This window comes from Hakea prostrata, unplaced genomic scaffold (genome assembly GCF_041222555.1).
Source record: "Hakea prostrata isolate BN-2017 unplaced genomic scaffold, UWA_Hpros_2 contig_22, whole genome shotgun sequence".
Taxonomy (NCBI): domain Eukaryota; kingdom Viridiplantae; phylum Streptophyta; class Magnoliopsida; order Proteales; family Proteaceae; genus Hakea; species Hakea prostrata.
Genome location: NW_028291141.1, coordinates 13,883 through 25,990, shown reverse-complemented (window position 1 = coordinate 25,990; position 12,108 = coordinate 13,883). Strand labels below are relative to the sequence as shown.

Sequence of the window (12,108 nt, the reverse complement as noted above, 5' to 3'; positions counted from 1 at the left end):
GAGGAGAAAGGAACCTTGTCGATGGAAAATTTTTTTGGCAACCTCCCGACAAGAACCCAAGGCATCATGAGAGAAAAGAAGTCAAAGGGAAACACTTGGGAATACGAAGAATAGGAGAACTCCCCCGAAGGAATGATGTTGATTTGCAAGACTGATCGCAAATCAGTCGAACGGGAACTCTTATGAGATATGAAAGGGGTGTCCAAACAGATTCCAATAAATCACGACACTCTGACAGGGGATGTGTTCAAACTCCCAGCATTAGAGCTATTCAAATCAATTGGGAATTGGCGGATATAATCCAAAAGTTGGGAAATATCATGAAGGAAAAGAAGATAGACGACATTTACTCGATAAACAATGACAAACGTAATAGGGAAAAAAGAAGAAGAAGCTCATGTATTGTGATATTATGCCCAATGATGCCTGATTTTTCAAAAACCCAATCTAGACTACCTAAATTGTGTCTTTTGTCACACCCAAAAAAAATTAAATAGAATGGATTACACAAACTAATAGCATAGGGAAATTTTCTACACCATATTTATATATTTATAATCTTGAGGTACAAGCTCACCTAGTATATATGTATGTGAGTGAGAATGAAAAAACATCTTGACACTATTTACATGATATTTTGTAGAGAAATGGCTATGAAAAAAAGAAAGAAACTTCAATGTAGCATTGAACATACCCAAGAGTTGTCTGTGGCATGATCTAAAGTACATCATCAAATTTTGGTTTGAATAGGGTTTTAAAGTTGTCCTAACACTACCCCTTAGGTGCTATTTCTTTGGCTTGTAATTTTCTCTAATCAGACATGACCCAAGGTTTTTTTACCTTTGAGAAGTGAGTTGTTAACGTGACTTGTGGCTAATCTGAAGAGTATCCTTCAAGTTGTAAATACATCTAACAATACCCGTTGATTTGCATTGCTTGCATAGATTTATATTAATTGGGTCACATGCAGGGGCGGACCCAGGATGCAATATGGGGGGGGGGGTGAAGAATAAAAGCCAGATAGCCTTCCCGTTGAGGAAGCACTAATGTTTTATTGCCACACATATTGTATGGGCCCTTATAAGACCCATTTGGGGTCCCACCTCTAAATTATTTTATTATATTAATTAATAGACTACAAATAGTTTGTGGGGGCCACACATATTTGAAAAAAAAGGTAAATTATTGATAATGATATTTTTTATGACAAAATATAGGTAAATTAAAGCAACAATATAAAAAAAATATATACACATATCTTCAACCCTAAAAAGTTAGATGCAAGCCAAAATTTTCTTTGATAAGAAATGTAAACCAAATTTTTTTTTTAGGTAAGATGCAAACTAATAGTAGTTAGTTACCTACTAATATAGACATTTTATTCACAATACAAAATCAAATAATGAAAATTGTAGAAGAAATAAAGAAACATAAAATATAAAATCAAATAAAAAGAATAACAAAAAAAAAAAAAAAAAAAAAAAAGAAAAAATAAATGATAAATAAATTGAGAAAAAGAAAGAGTACCTAATTGTGGAGTAGATTTTTTTCCAAATTTTCTTAACCCACGCTTATAGAAAGGGAAGAGAATAAATAGGAATCACAATACAAAATAAAGTAACAAAAATTGCACAAGAAACAAAGAATCATAGAATATAAAATCAAATAAAAAGAACAAAAAAGGAAAAGATAAACGATAAATAAATTGAGAAAGAGAAAGAGTACATAATTGTGGAGTAGATTTTTATCCAAATTTTCTTAACCCACGCTTATAAATAGGATTAAATAGGAATCACAATACAAAATCAAATAACGAAAATTGCACAAGAAATAAAGAATCACAAAATAAAAAATCAAAGAAAAAAAAAAAAAAAAAAAAAAGAAGAAGAAGAAGAAGAAAAGAAATAGATAAACAATAAATAAATTGAGAAAGAGAAAGAGTACCTAATTGTGGAGTAGACTTTTTCTAAATTTTCTCAACCCACACTTATAGAAAGGGAATAGAATAAATAGGAAGAAAAGAGGGGGAGAGGAGAGAGGAGGGACGAGATAGAAGATAGGAGAGAATAAATACTTATAGAAAGGGAATAGAATAAATAGGAAGAAAAGAGGGGGAGAGGAGAGAGGAGAGACCAGATAGAAGATAGGAGAGAATAAATAGGGATTGAAGAGTTAGCTTCTAATTAGAAATGACATTTTGATTTTGGAATACTTAATCAGATTTTTGTTTTCTTCTAAAATTTACTTTAACCCACGTTTACAGAAATACAAGAAAATAAATAGGAAGAAAATATGAGAGAGAAAAGAGGGGAGAATAAATAGTGATTGAGAAATTAATTTTTAATTAGGAATGACATTTATACCTATTATTTTACCTTAAAAAATTGTTCTCAATATTTGGGGGCCAAATAGTGATATTTCACATATGAGAAGAGAAAAAAATGAAAAAATTAAAAGAAATTAAAGGAATCCTATAAAATTTTAAAAAATCTTGGGGGTGGGGGGGGGGGGGGCATGGCCCCTCGGACCTAAAGAGAGAAAAAACTGAAAAAAATTAAAAGAAATTAAGGGAATCGTATAAAATTTTAAAAAATCTTGGGGGGCATGGCCCCCTCGGCCCCTCTTTAAGTCCGCCCTGTTCTCATTATCTCATGATATATTTTTTTTGTGAGATTATCTCATGATATATAATCCTTCTTCAATTTAACTAATTAATGTCAGTGAATTTTTTATTTTTTTTCTTTTGAAGGTGTGGGGACCATGGGTTGGGTCGGCATGAATTCATTTATTTATTTCTTTCTTTCTTCTTTTTATTTTTTATTTTTTGGGTAGAAGGTTATGCTTCAAATATTTAAAGGTGAAAAACTATTAGCCACCCCTGATCTACATCGAAATGAAAATTTCTAACAGTTTTTTTAGTCTAGAATTTACTGATTTTTTTTTTTTTTGTAGAACACATATATTATTTTATAATAATGGATGTAAAAAATAAATATATATTAAGAAAGAGAGACAATAGACATGATTTTTTTTACACTGATTTATTTATATATATTGTGCATTATAATTCACTTAATGCCTTACATAAGCAAACATTTTTTTTTTCTTTTCCAATTAGATTGTGGGAAATTGAATTCTGAACGAATTCAAGTAATCTGTTTAATTAGGATTTGTAATTCTTTTGACTTTGAAGAAAGTAATGTTTCAAGTTTCAATTACCCTTCACTCACCATCTAAAGACGTGCATTTGTTAATTTTATATGGCCTTCACATCTTGTGAGTTTCACTTCTTTTAATTATTTCTATTTAGATAGATAGATAGGTCAGCACTTGTCATTTAAATGGATCATGTCAATTAAGATTAATTAAGACCCGTTCACCCAAAAAAAAAAAAAAGCAGATGCATGTTCTTGTTAGATGGCTATGCATACATGTTCTTGTTAGTTGTCTAACAATGATGTCTTGTTTGGATGCGTTTATGTCATAATAATGGTAGTTTTTTTTTTATCTTTTCCTAATCATTCTATACATTAAATATAGCACATAGAGATTGAGTCTCTTGTTAAACAACCCATTTTATCCAGCTATTTCGTTTTGCTTGAAGAGCAAGTGTTCTTGTCCTTGCTAGAATTGTTTAGTCTTGGAATGCTGTTATTGTTGCTTGCTCTTTATTGTCAAGAATTTGGACCAAGAATAGTGTGTATTGTAAAGATCAGGGGGCATTTCTAGGTGACAAGATCATTTGTGGGATTTGCAGGTTGATGTATCAAATTCTATACTACACCTCCAATAGGGCTATAGAGGTGAGGCTGGTGCTTGCATTGGTAGTTTATAGGGTTATGCGTGCATAGATCGAACTCGAAAGTCTACTACATGAGGTCATTATCGACTTCTCGTAGAATATATTATGCTTTCGATGGGACTATGTTAACAGGGCCAGTAGTTCATAGGACTAATAACTAATGTTTGCATGGGCCGAACTCGAAAGTGCACTACATGAAATCGATACCTGTTTTTATAAACTATTTTAGACCTCTAGTGAGGCTGGGGCCAGTGCTTGAGCTAGTAGTTTATTGGACAAATACGTGCATAGGTCAAACTCGAAAGTCCGAACATTGCCTTGGTGGGGTGCATGATCACCACAATTGCATCCCTCTATTCTACCAAAACAATAAGAAAAAAGCTGATGTAATTGGTTAGCCCAAAAATAAAAAATGCTGTAATTATCAAAGAGTGGAGCATTGATGGATGGAGTGTGAGAGAGTCATGGAGAACCGGGAGACTAGTGTAATAAGCAATTGTTAGAAGGTTATTGTTGGTTGTGTTTTGATTCGTTTCATTTCTTAGTCTCTGAACTCTGAAGGAAGAAAAGAAGACCAGCAATGAAGGAGCTCGATAAGAAGAAAAGAGGAGAAGATGCAACGGTAACCATCAATCTTACAGAGGACATCATCTTGGACATCCTTTTAAGGCTTCCGGTGAAGTCTCTTCTGAGGTTTAGGTGCGTATGCCAATCTTGGTGTGCTCAAATAGACCATCCCGACTTTGTTAAGATGCATCTCACCCGATCCATTGCAACAAATTACAACCTAAGCATCGTCTCAATAGAGCTAAATTTGGACGATAACGATGGCTTGAATGTCACTTCAGTTAACCTAGATGATTTTGAAGAAAGAGGAGGAGGAGGAGAGGCGGTAGGAGTAGAATTTGATTATCCGATTGAATTCAGAGAAACCTTAGAAATCACTTCTTGTAATGGCTTAGTATATATGTTTTACCACGAAGACGACGGAGCATATATGTTTCGCCACGACGCCTTAGAAGACACGATACCCGCATTCCTTTTTAATCCATCTACAAGAACACACATGGAGTTGCCCGATGCGTATGTAGAAACTGCCTATCAGGCTGGTTATGGATTTGGTTACGACCCTACCACCGACGATTACAAGGTGATAAGGGTTTTTATGAACCATTATGATGAATGCCTCTCCCACGTCATGCTGTATTCTCTTAGTAGCAACTCATGGAGAAGAATCGAGGACATTCCCTTATTTCACATCCAATACTGGGTTGGGGTTTTTACAAATTCTTCTTTTCACTGGGTGTCACGGGATAATGCGATTGTTGCTATTGACATTAAAGATGACAAGTTTAGGGAGGTGCCTATGCCTGATCTTGATCTGCCTGATCTTGATCTTGATCTTGATCCTGGGGAAGATGATAATCACTTTAACATGACCATCGGGGCTCTAGGAGAAACACTTCAACTCTGTATGCTCTGTAACTACTCCAAGGTCCGGATTGACTTTTGGGTGATGAAGGATTATGGGGTGAGGGACTCCTGGGAGAAACAGTTCTTCATCGAAGAACCATTGGTGTTAGGGTATTTAACAGTCATACCTATATGCTATTCAAAGAAGGGTGAAGTTCTACTCATGACAAGTCAATCTGAGTTTCGGTATTTTTCAGATATGGTGCTTTATGATCCCCATAAAGGAAGAGCATGTCTTATCGGGCATGTTGATGGGGTGGAGGGATATTGGTCATATTGCATTGAGAATCTCATATCACTTGAAACGAAATATGAAGCTAAGAAAAAAGAATGGGACGAATGGAGGTAATCCGGCTGAGTAGATTTTACACTTCAAGCTAATAAATTATGTCTAGAATTGTTTTCACATCATTGAATTGTGTTTTTACACTCTTGTTCTTATCAATTATGGTTTCATCTCAGAAATTTCCGTCAATGATTATTCCATTCTTGCAACTGTCTAAAGTCGTAATAAAACCAATCATAATTCAGGTGTCAGAATTCGAAATGTAGGAAATTTTGATTGAAGAAATGAACTTTAGTTTTAAGCTTAACGAATAATGCATTTGGTTGATGTGAATAGACTTATTTTTAATTTAACTGTCAATTATAATAACTTGAGATCTATCTATGTGAATCACATTTAAGTTAGTTGGATAAGAGTAATTAGGATTTAAGTTATTTAGAAAAGAGTTGAGCAGTGAGATTGCGAAAGGGCCTTTTGGAAGTTTGTCATGTTTTCCTTGTTAGACTACATGTTACCATCAAGAAGCTGTATTTATAAGAATTTGTTTGGAAAAAATTACTGCTATTACCCATAGTTTTTTATATTATAAACGTACCCCTAACATTTCAGTTTTATCTGTTTAGTGATGATATTTTCACCTAAAATTCTTCAAAACTCAGAAATTCTTTCCTTCGACAGATCCGTTTTGGTTTATTTCTTTCTTTTTGTTTTCTGCCTCAATATTGGTATATACAATATGCATTGGGAGATACTAAAAATGGAGCTGACAAGGAAAAGAAAAAGGAAGAAACAGAGGTAATTTGATAGAACAGATTTACACTTCAAGCTGCTACATCATGTTTAATTACAATATATATATTTATGTATAGTTATTTTCTGTTTTGTGTTTACACTCTTGCACTTATCAATTATAGTTTCATGTAAACAAATTCTAGGAATTATATATTTCCTTTATTTCAAAACAAGCTAAAGTCCTGATGGGATCAACCAAAATTTGGAACTGTTTACAGAAGGAGTAGCTGAAGACATGAAAAATAGTTTCAGCTTAATATGTTTTCATTTGTCACAATACTAATACATTTGGGTGATGTGAAATTGTATTATTATTTATTTGTCAGTTCGAAGTACTTGAGATCATTCCTTTAATTAGACTGCTAAAGCGCTTTTAGAAATTGTCTTGGTTTTCCTTGCTTTTCCAATGCTCTTTAGCCTGTGCTGAATTTTGTTAATTTGTTTCTCCTCAGCATTTATTTGCTCATCCTTCACTGTTAATGAATGTTGCTGCTTGCAATGGTAGCTTTATGAGATATTTTGGAATTTGGGAATAGAGTGATAGATGAACATCTTTCTCTGTTGTTGATGACATTTATATTTGGACTTATTTGATTCTTGGCATTAACCACTGAGGATGTTTAGGTAGATTATCATTACAAGCACTGCCTTAGGAATTTTTGTGATTGGTTCATATATATTGAAAAAGATTTGTTCAAAATGTTTATATCCCACCAAGTGTGAAAAGAAATTTGAATATTTGGATTAGCATTCTTGGTTAGTAGATTTGAACATACCTTCTGGAAGTTGAGGTTTGATGATTTTGTTTTGATATAGTTATATTACAGTTCTTTATTGTGATGATATAGGTTAAACATGTTGATATGAAATATTTGTTTTCAAGAATTATTGTGGTATCTATTTCTGGAGTACATTTATATTTTGACGAACATGTGCATGCAATAGAAAACCAAAGAATTGCCAAGGGTAATAAAATTATTTAGGAAATGGTGAGTGAGGAGATAAACCAGTAACTTTATTCCTCTTCTTCTTCTTCTTCCCCTTTTTATTTTATTTTATTTTATTTTTGGAGATGGTTAAAGAAATTCATAACCAAACTTTGAAGAGGAAGAAAAGGAATGTGAACCAATTTTATTATGACCCTTTCCAGTAGGGGTTCGGATACTGGATGAGGATACACCCAACAGCTTACTAGAAGTCCATAAGGTGAGTTTCTTTGAAGCTTGGGAAATACTAAGACTGGTGATGCATTCCAAAGCTCCTCTATTCTTGGGTCCCACATTCTAGATTATACCTACCTATACAAGAGTGTGTTTGTGCCTCTCTTTTGCATGGTACAATTAAAGACCTTGACCTAATAGAATCTAAATTACTAGAGAGTTATCTCATTATAACCATTGATTGATCTGCTTTATTTTATCACATTGCATCCTTATTTTTCACATCATAAAGATTTACCATGCTTGTTATGTTTTATTTATTTATTTATTTATTATTATTTTTTTGGGTTCTAGGGTGTTAAAGGTCTAAATTGCTAGGCTCTTTGTACGCTCACCTCTTTGATGTGATGTTTCTCTCAGATTAGAGACCTATGAGGATGAGAACTACGAGGAGGTTGAGGAGGCTGACTTGTTGGACCCAAACAAGAAGAAACCGAGGGTAGACCCTGGGGAGGGCACATCTCTCATGGCTCAAGAAGAAGGGTATACTGCAGAATCTTCAGCCTTGCCAATTTTTGTTCCCCAATGGAACTTGACCGAGAAATCCTCAGTCATCAATGATCCTTTTGTGTCTCAAGTCTGGGCCACACTTGCCCAACTCCCCGTTGATCGTAAGGCTATGGCCGAGCTTGATGACAAGAAGTTTACTGATTCTGCTTTCTGGTATGCCCTTGAACTTTGTATATATATTACCTTCTTGTATTTCTAATTCCCGACCGTACTAACTTGTTTTTATTTCTGGTGTAGTGCTGCGGCCGAGCTGCTCCCTTTATTTGTGGAGGCGATCAACCGTGCATCCCGTTCTTCTGCAGAGGCCTCCATGTGCTTGAATAGAATCTCTGAGCAGCATACTGAGATTGAGGGTCTTCATGACTCTGTGAAGAAGCTCATGGGCGAGGTGGATGACTTCAAGAAGGAGAATGATGCGCGAGTCCATATGGAGAATTTGATCCTAAAGGAAAGGAATGAAGCACAGTTAGAGGCCCAAAAGGCCAAAGTGGAAATTGCCCATGCTCGGGATGAAGCTGCCAAGGCCTGGGAGGAGGTTGCCATAGCTCAGGAGGAGGCCTGTAAATATGCCAAGGAGCATGCCAACCTCAAAAGGGAACTGAATCTACTACAGTTGGCTTGGGAGAACACTATTGAGAAGGCTAAGGCCCAAGCAATAGCTGAGTATCTAGAGAGTCTTGAGTTTGGGAAACTTGTAAGTAGCTATGACGTCAAAGCCTTCAAGCTGGGTCTAAAGGATGTATGGATGAACCTTCTCCGAGACTACCCAGATCTTGACACGTCAAAGTACGCCACTTGTTGTGACCCGACCATCTATGATGAGTTGGGATTGGAGAGACCAAGCTGGTTACCTCCAAAGGCTATCCCTGAGTTGGAGGTTGTTGGCAAGGAGAAAGATAAGGAAGAAGACAAAGTGGATGAGGTCAGTAAAGGATTCCAAGATGTGGCCAAAAATAGAGTCAAGGACGAGGCAACCCAAGAGAAGGAGACTAATACCTGAACAGAGAAGGTTCTTGAGGAAAGAGAGAGGCCACTCACTCGAGGCATTAGATATTTTGGGTAGTCTTCTGGAGCACTGGTGCATTGGAGTCTTGTTTCACTTGATACTAAAGTTGGAGTTGATAAGGAAAAAGAACAAAGGGCAAAATTAATTTGACAAAAGTAGAATTATACTTCAAGCTATTGTATCATGTTTTTAATTTTGTTGTCATCTGTATTTGTGTTGCACTCTTGCACTTGTCAACTATAGTTTCATGTAGAATTTTTTTTTGATAAGTAAAATAATGTTTGCAAACCAACCGGGTTGAACCATGGTCGGTTTTGTTTATCCCCATCGGGATCAGAATGAGAGGTCAACCTAGAAGTGCCCTGACCACGAAGGGACTCAACAGTTTTGGAATGAAATGTGTTCCTGCCAAATTCGAGATAGGCAATCGTACCTTAAAAGGAAATAGCAACTAACTCAAATTGTACAGCTACAAGATCTGGTCTCAAAATTCATATGATTTGTTCATGAATTTCTTCTTGTATGATCATCTTGAACTTAGTGTTTATATACTGAAGCTACTTTCAAGGATAAAAATTGAAGTTGTTGAGCACTCAATTGAAGTAAACAACTAAAAATTATGTTGCATTACAATCAGGTTAGGTTGGGTAGGAGCGGGTTGAAGTTTTTAAAACCCTATTCTTCACTTTAATCTTGAATATCCCAAATCCCAATCCTGTTAAATCAGGTTAGATTGAGGCAAGTTATTTACTCAACCCAATCTTAACCTTGATTCTTGACTCTAACTACAAACTCAATGAATCAAATCATAATTTCATATTGCTCATTTTGGAAATGTCTCTTCCTCAGTTGTGAGTGTTCATTTTCTTCTGTTGTGAGTGTTCCTTCCATTCGTTGTTCCCTGGAGTTGCATTAGATTCAAAATCAATGGACTCATACTACGGTCACGGTAGAGGACGCCCTCCCCTAGGTACACAAGCAGTCGGGAGAGGAAGGCATCATCCAACCTATTCTGAATTCGTTTTATTGGACGTGGAAGGCTTTGACGTCGGCGATGAAGTGGAAAACACTGCAAAATCACTAGAGATAACACCTTAGCAGGGTTGATTTTGGATGGTAAACCATGCCGAAAGCAAGCATTGTTTGAGGGCTTGTTAAATGAATGACACATAGTGTAGCCGGGAGAGATAAAACGCATGTTTGGGGATCAATGCATGTTCCATTTTACACACCACCAATACATGTTCAATGTCATTGAAGAATCAGTTTGGGGGTTGTTGGAAATCTACTGGTTTTGGAACCACGAGGGGAGGATCAATGCTAGAACTTCATATATGTTGATTTCTGGATTCAATTCCATAACATTCCCAACGATTTATTCAACTTGGAGTTTGGTTTTCAATTAGTTTCAAGATTGGGAGAATTAGGTCTGAGGATGCTTATTCAGGGCACCCAATTTGGGAACTGATGCGGATCAATTATACTTCTGGATCCGACTAAGCCTCCTCTCGTATCCGGGACGATGAGTCTTGAAAGAAAGGTTAGATGCGGGCTGGCTTGTGTGCCGGGCAGCCGCCTCCGATGGCAAAGTCAGATGACGAACAGAGTGAGGTCTCGTGCAAAAGCTACATAAGATTATACTGAGAGTGTATTCGTTTGCTTACCGGAGGGGTATGTCTATGCTTTTATATTGTAAGTGTTACCTTTTATGTATTTGGTAGGTTAGCCCGACAAGGGCTATTGTTTCTCCTAGGGTCATGCTTACTTGTCGTTGGTCCCATTCAATCAGCTGCTGAGTTGACCTTCTATATCAAGGATGATTGCTATATATGTGGCGTATGTTACGCTTTTGGTCATGGATGATCGACATCTTTCCCGATTAACTAGCATGTGGAGCCACATCCGGGTCAGACCCGGTCGGGTAGAAATCTTCCGTATCATAAGCCCCCTATCCCGGACATTGTTTACATCGTGCGGGATAGCAAGGAAGATTAAAAAAGGTGCAAGTCCTTATGGAAGGTGCAAGATGAATGGGATTGACCCAATTCAAATTATTACCTTAAAAAAGGTGTTACCTTAAAAATGGTGCAAGTCCTTATGGAAGCCACAAGATGAATGGGATTGTCCCGATTCAAATTATTACCTTAAACAAGGTGTTACCTTAAAAAAGGTGCAAGTCCTTATGGAAGGTGCAAGATGAATGGGATTGACCCGATTAAAATTATTACCATAAAAAAAGGTGTTACCTTAAAAAAGGTGCAAGATGAATGGGATTGACCCGATTCAAATTATTACCTTAAAAAAGGTTAAGTCCTTATGGAAGGCGCAAGATGAATGGGATTGACCGGATTCAAATTATTACCTTAAAAAAGGTGCAAGCCTTATGGAAGGCGCAAGATGAATGGGATTGACCCTATTCAAATTATTACCTTAAAAAAGTTGTTACCTTAAAAAAGGTGCAAGTCCTTATGGAAGGCACAAGATGAATGGGATTGACCCGATTCAAATTATTACCTTAAAAATGTGCTACCTTAAAAAAGGTGTAAGTCCTTATGGAAGGCGCAAGATGAATGGGATTGACCCGATTCAAATTATTACCTTAAAAAGTGTTACCTTAAAAAAGGTGTAAGTCCTTATGGAAGGCGCAAGATGAATGGGATTGACCCGATTCAAATTATTACCTTAAAAATGGTGTTACCTTAAAAAAGGTGTAAGTCCTTATGGAAGGCGCAAGATGAATGGGATTGACCCGATTCAAAATTCTCGATCTCAATGGTTACTTCATCGAAACGTTTCAGGAAATCCCAAATGGATTCATTCCTCCCTTGCCTTATAGCGAATAAGCTATCAGACGTCTTCTTGCTTCCGATCGCACTTCTAAACCTGGCTATGAATTTTCTGGCAAGTTCCCTGAAATTATGGATGGATCCGGGTTGAAGACCACTAAACCACTTAATGGCCGTGCCCTTCAACGAGGCCGGGAACGTTCTGCAGAGTAGCTCATCTTCCCGAACTAGAA

General features: G+C 36.3%; 1 protein-coding gene across 1 annotated transcript; it reads left to right on the top strand.

Moving 5' to 3' along the window:
- The first annotated feature begins 5,014 nt into the window (after positions 1 to 5,014).
- LOC148999221 (uncharacterized) lies at positions 5,015 to 9,288 on the top strand. The gene is made up of 3 exons (XM_089141358.1): positions 5,015 to 5,620; positions 7,934 to 8,236; positions 8,321 to 9,288. Exons 1-3 carry the CDS (start codon positions 5,169 to 5,171, stop codon positions 9,081 to 9,083), a joined length of 1,518 nt encoding a protein of 505 aa, XP_088997484.1. The 5' UTR covers positions 5,015 to 5,168; the 3' UTR covers positions 9,084 to 9,288.
- The last annotated feature ends 2,820 nt before the right edge of the window (positions 9,289 to 12,108 follow it).

What these genes read in the sequence shown, in the direction of transcription:
- LOC148999221 (XM_089141358.1), top strand. Translation starts at nt 5,169, where the DNA reads ATGCCTGATCTTGATCTGCCTGATCTTGATCTTGATCTTGATCCTGGG. An exon ending in AAAGAATGGGACGAATGGAG is followed by an intron (nt 5,621 to 7,933) that starts GTAATCCGGCTG and finishes TGTTTCTCTCAG; the next exon opens with ATTAGAGACCTATGAGGATG. An exon ending in TTTACTGATTCTGCTTTCTG is followed by an intron (nt 8,237 to 8,320) that starts GTATGCCCTTGA and finishes TTTCTGGTGTAG; the next exon opens with TGCTGCGGCCGAGCTGCTCC.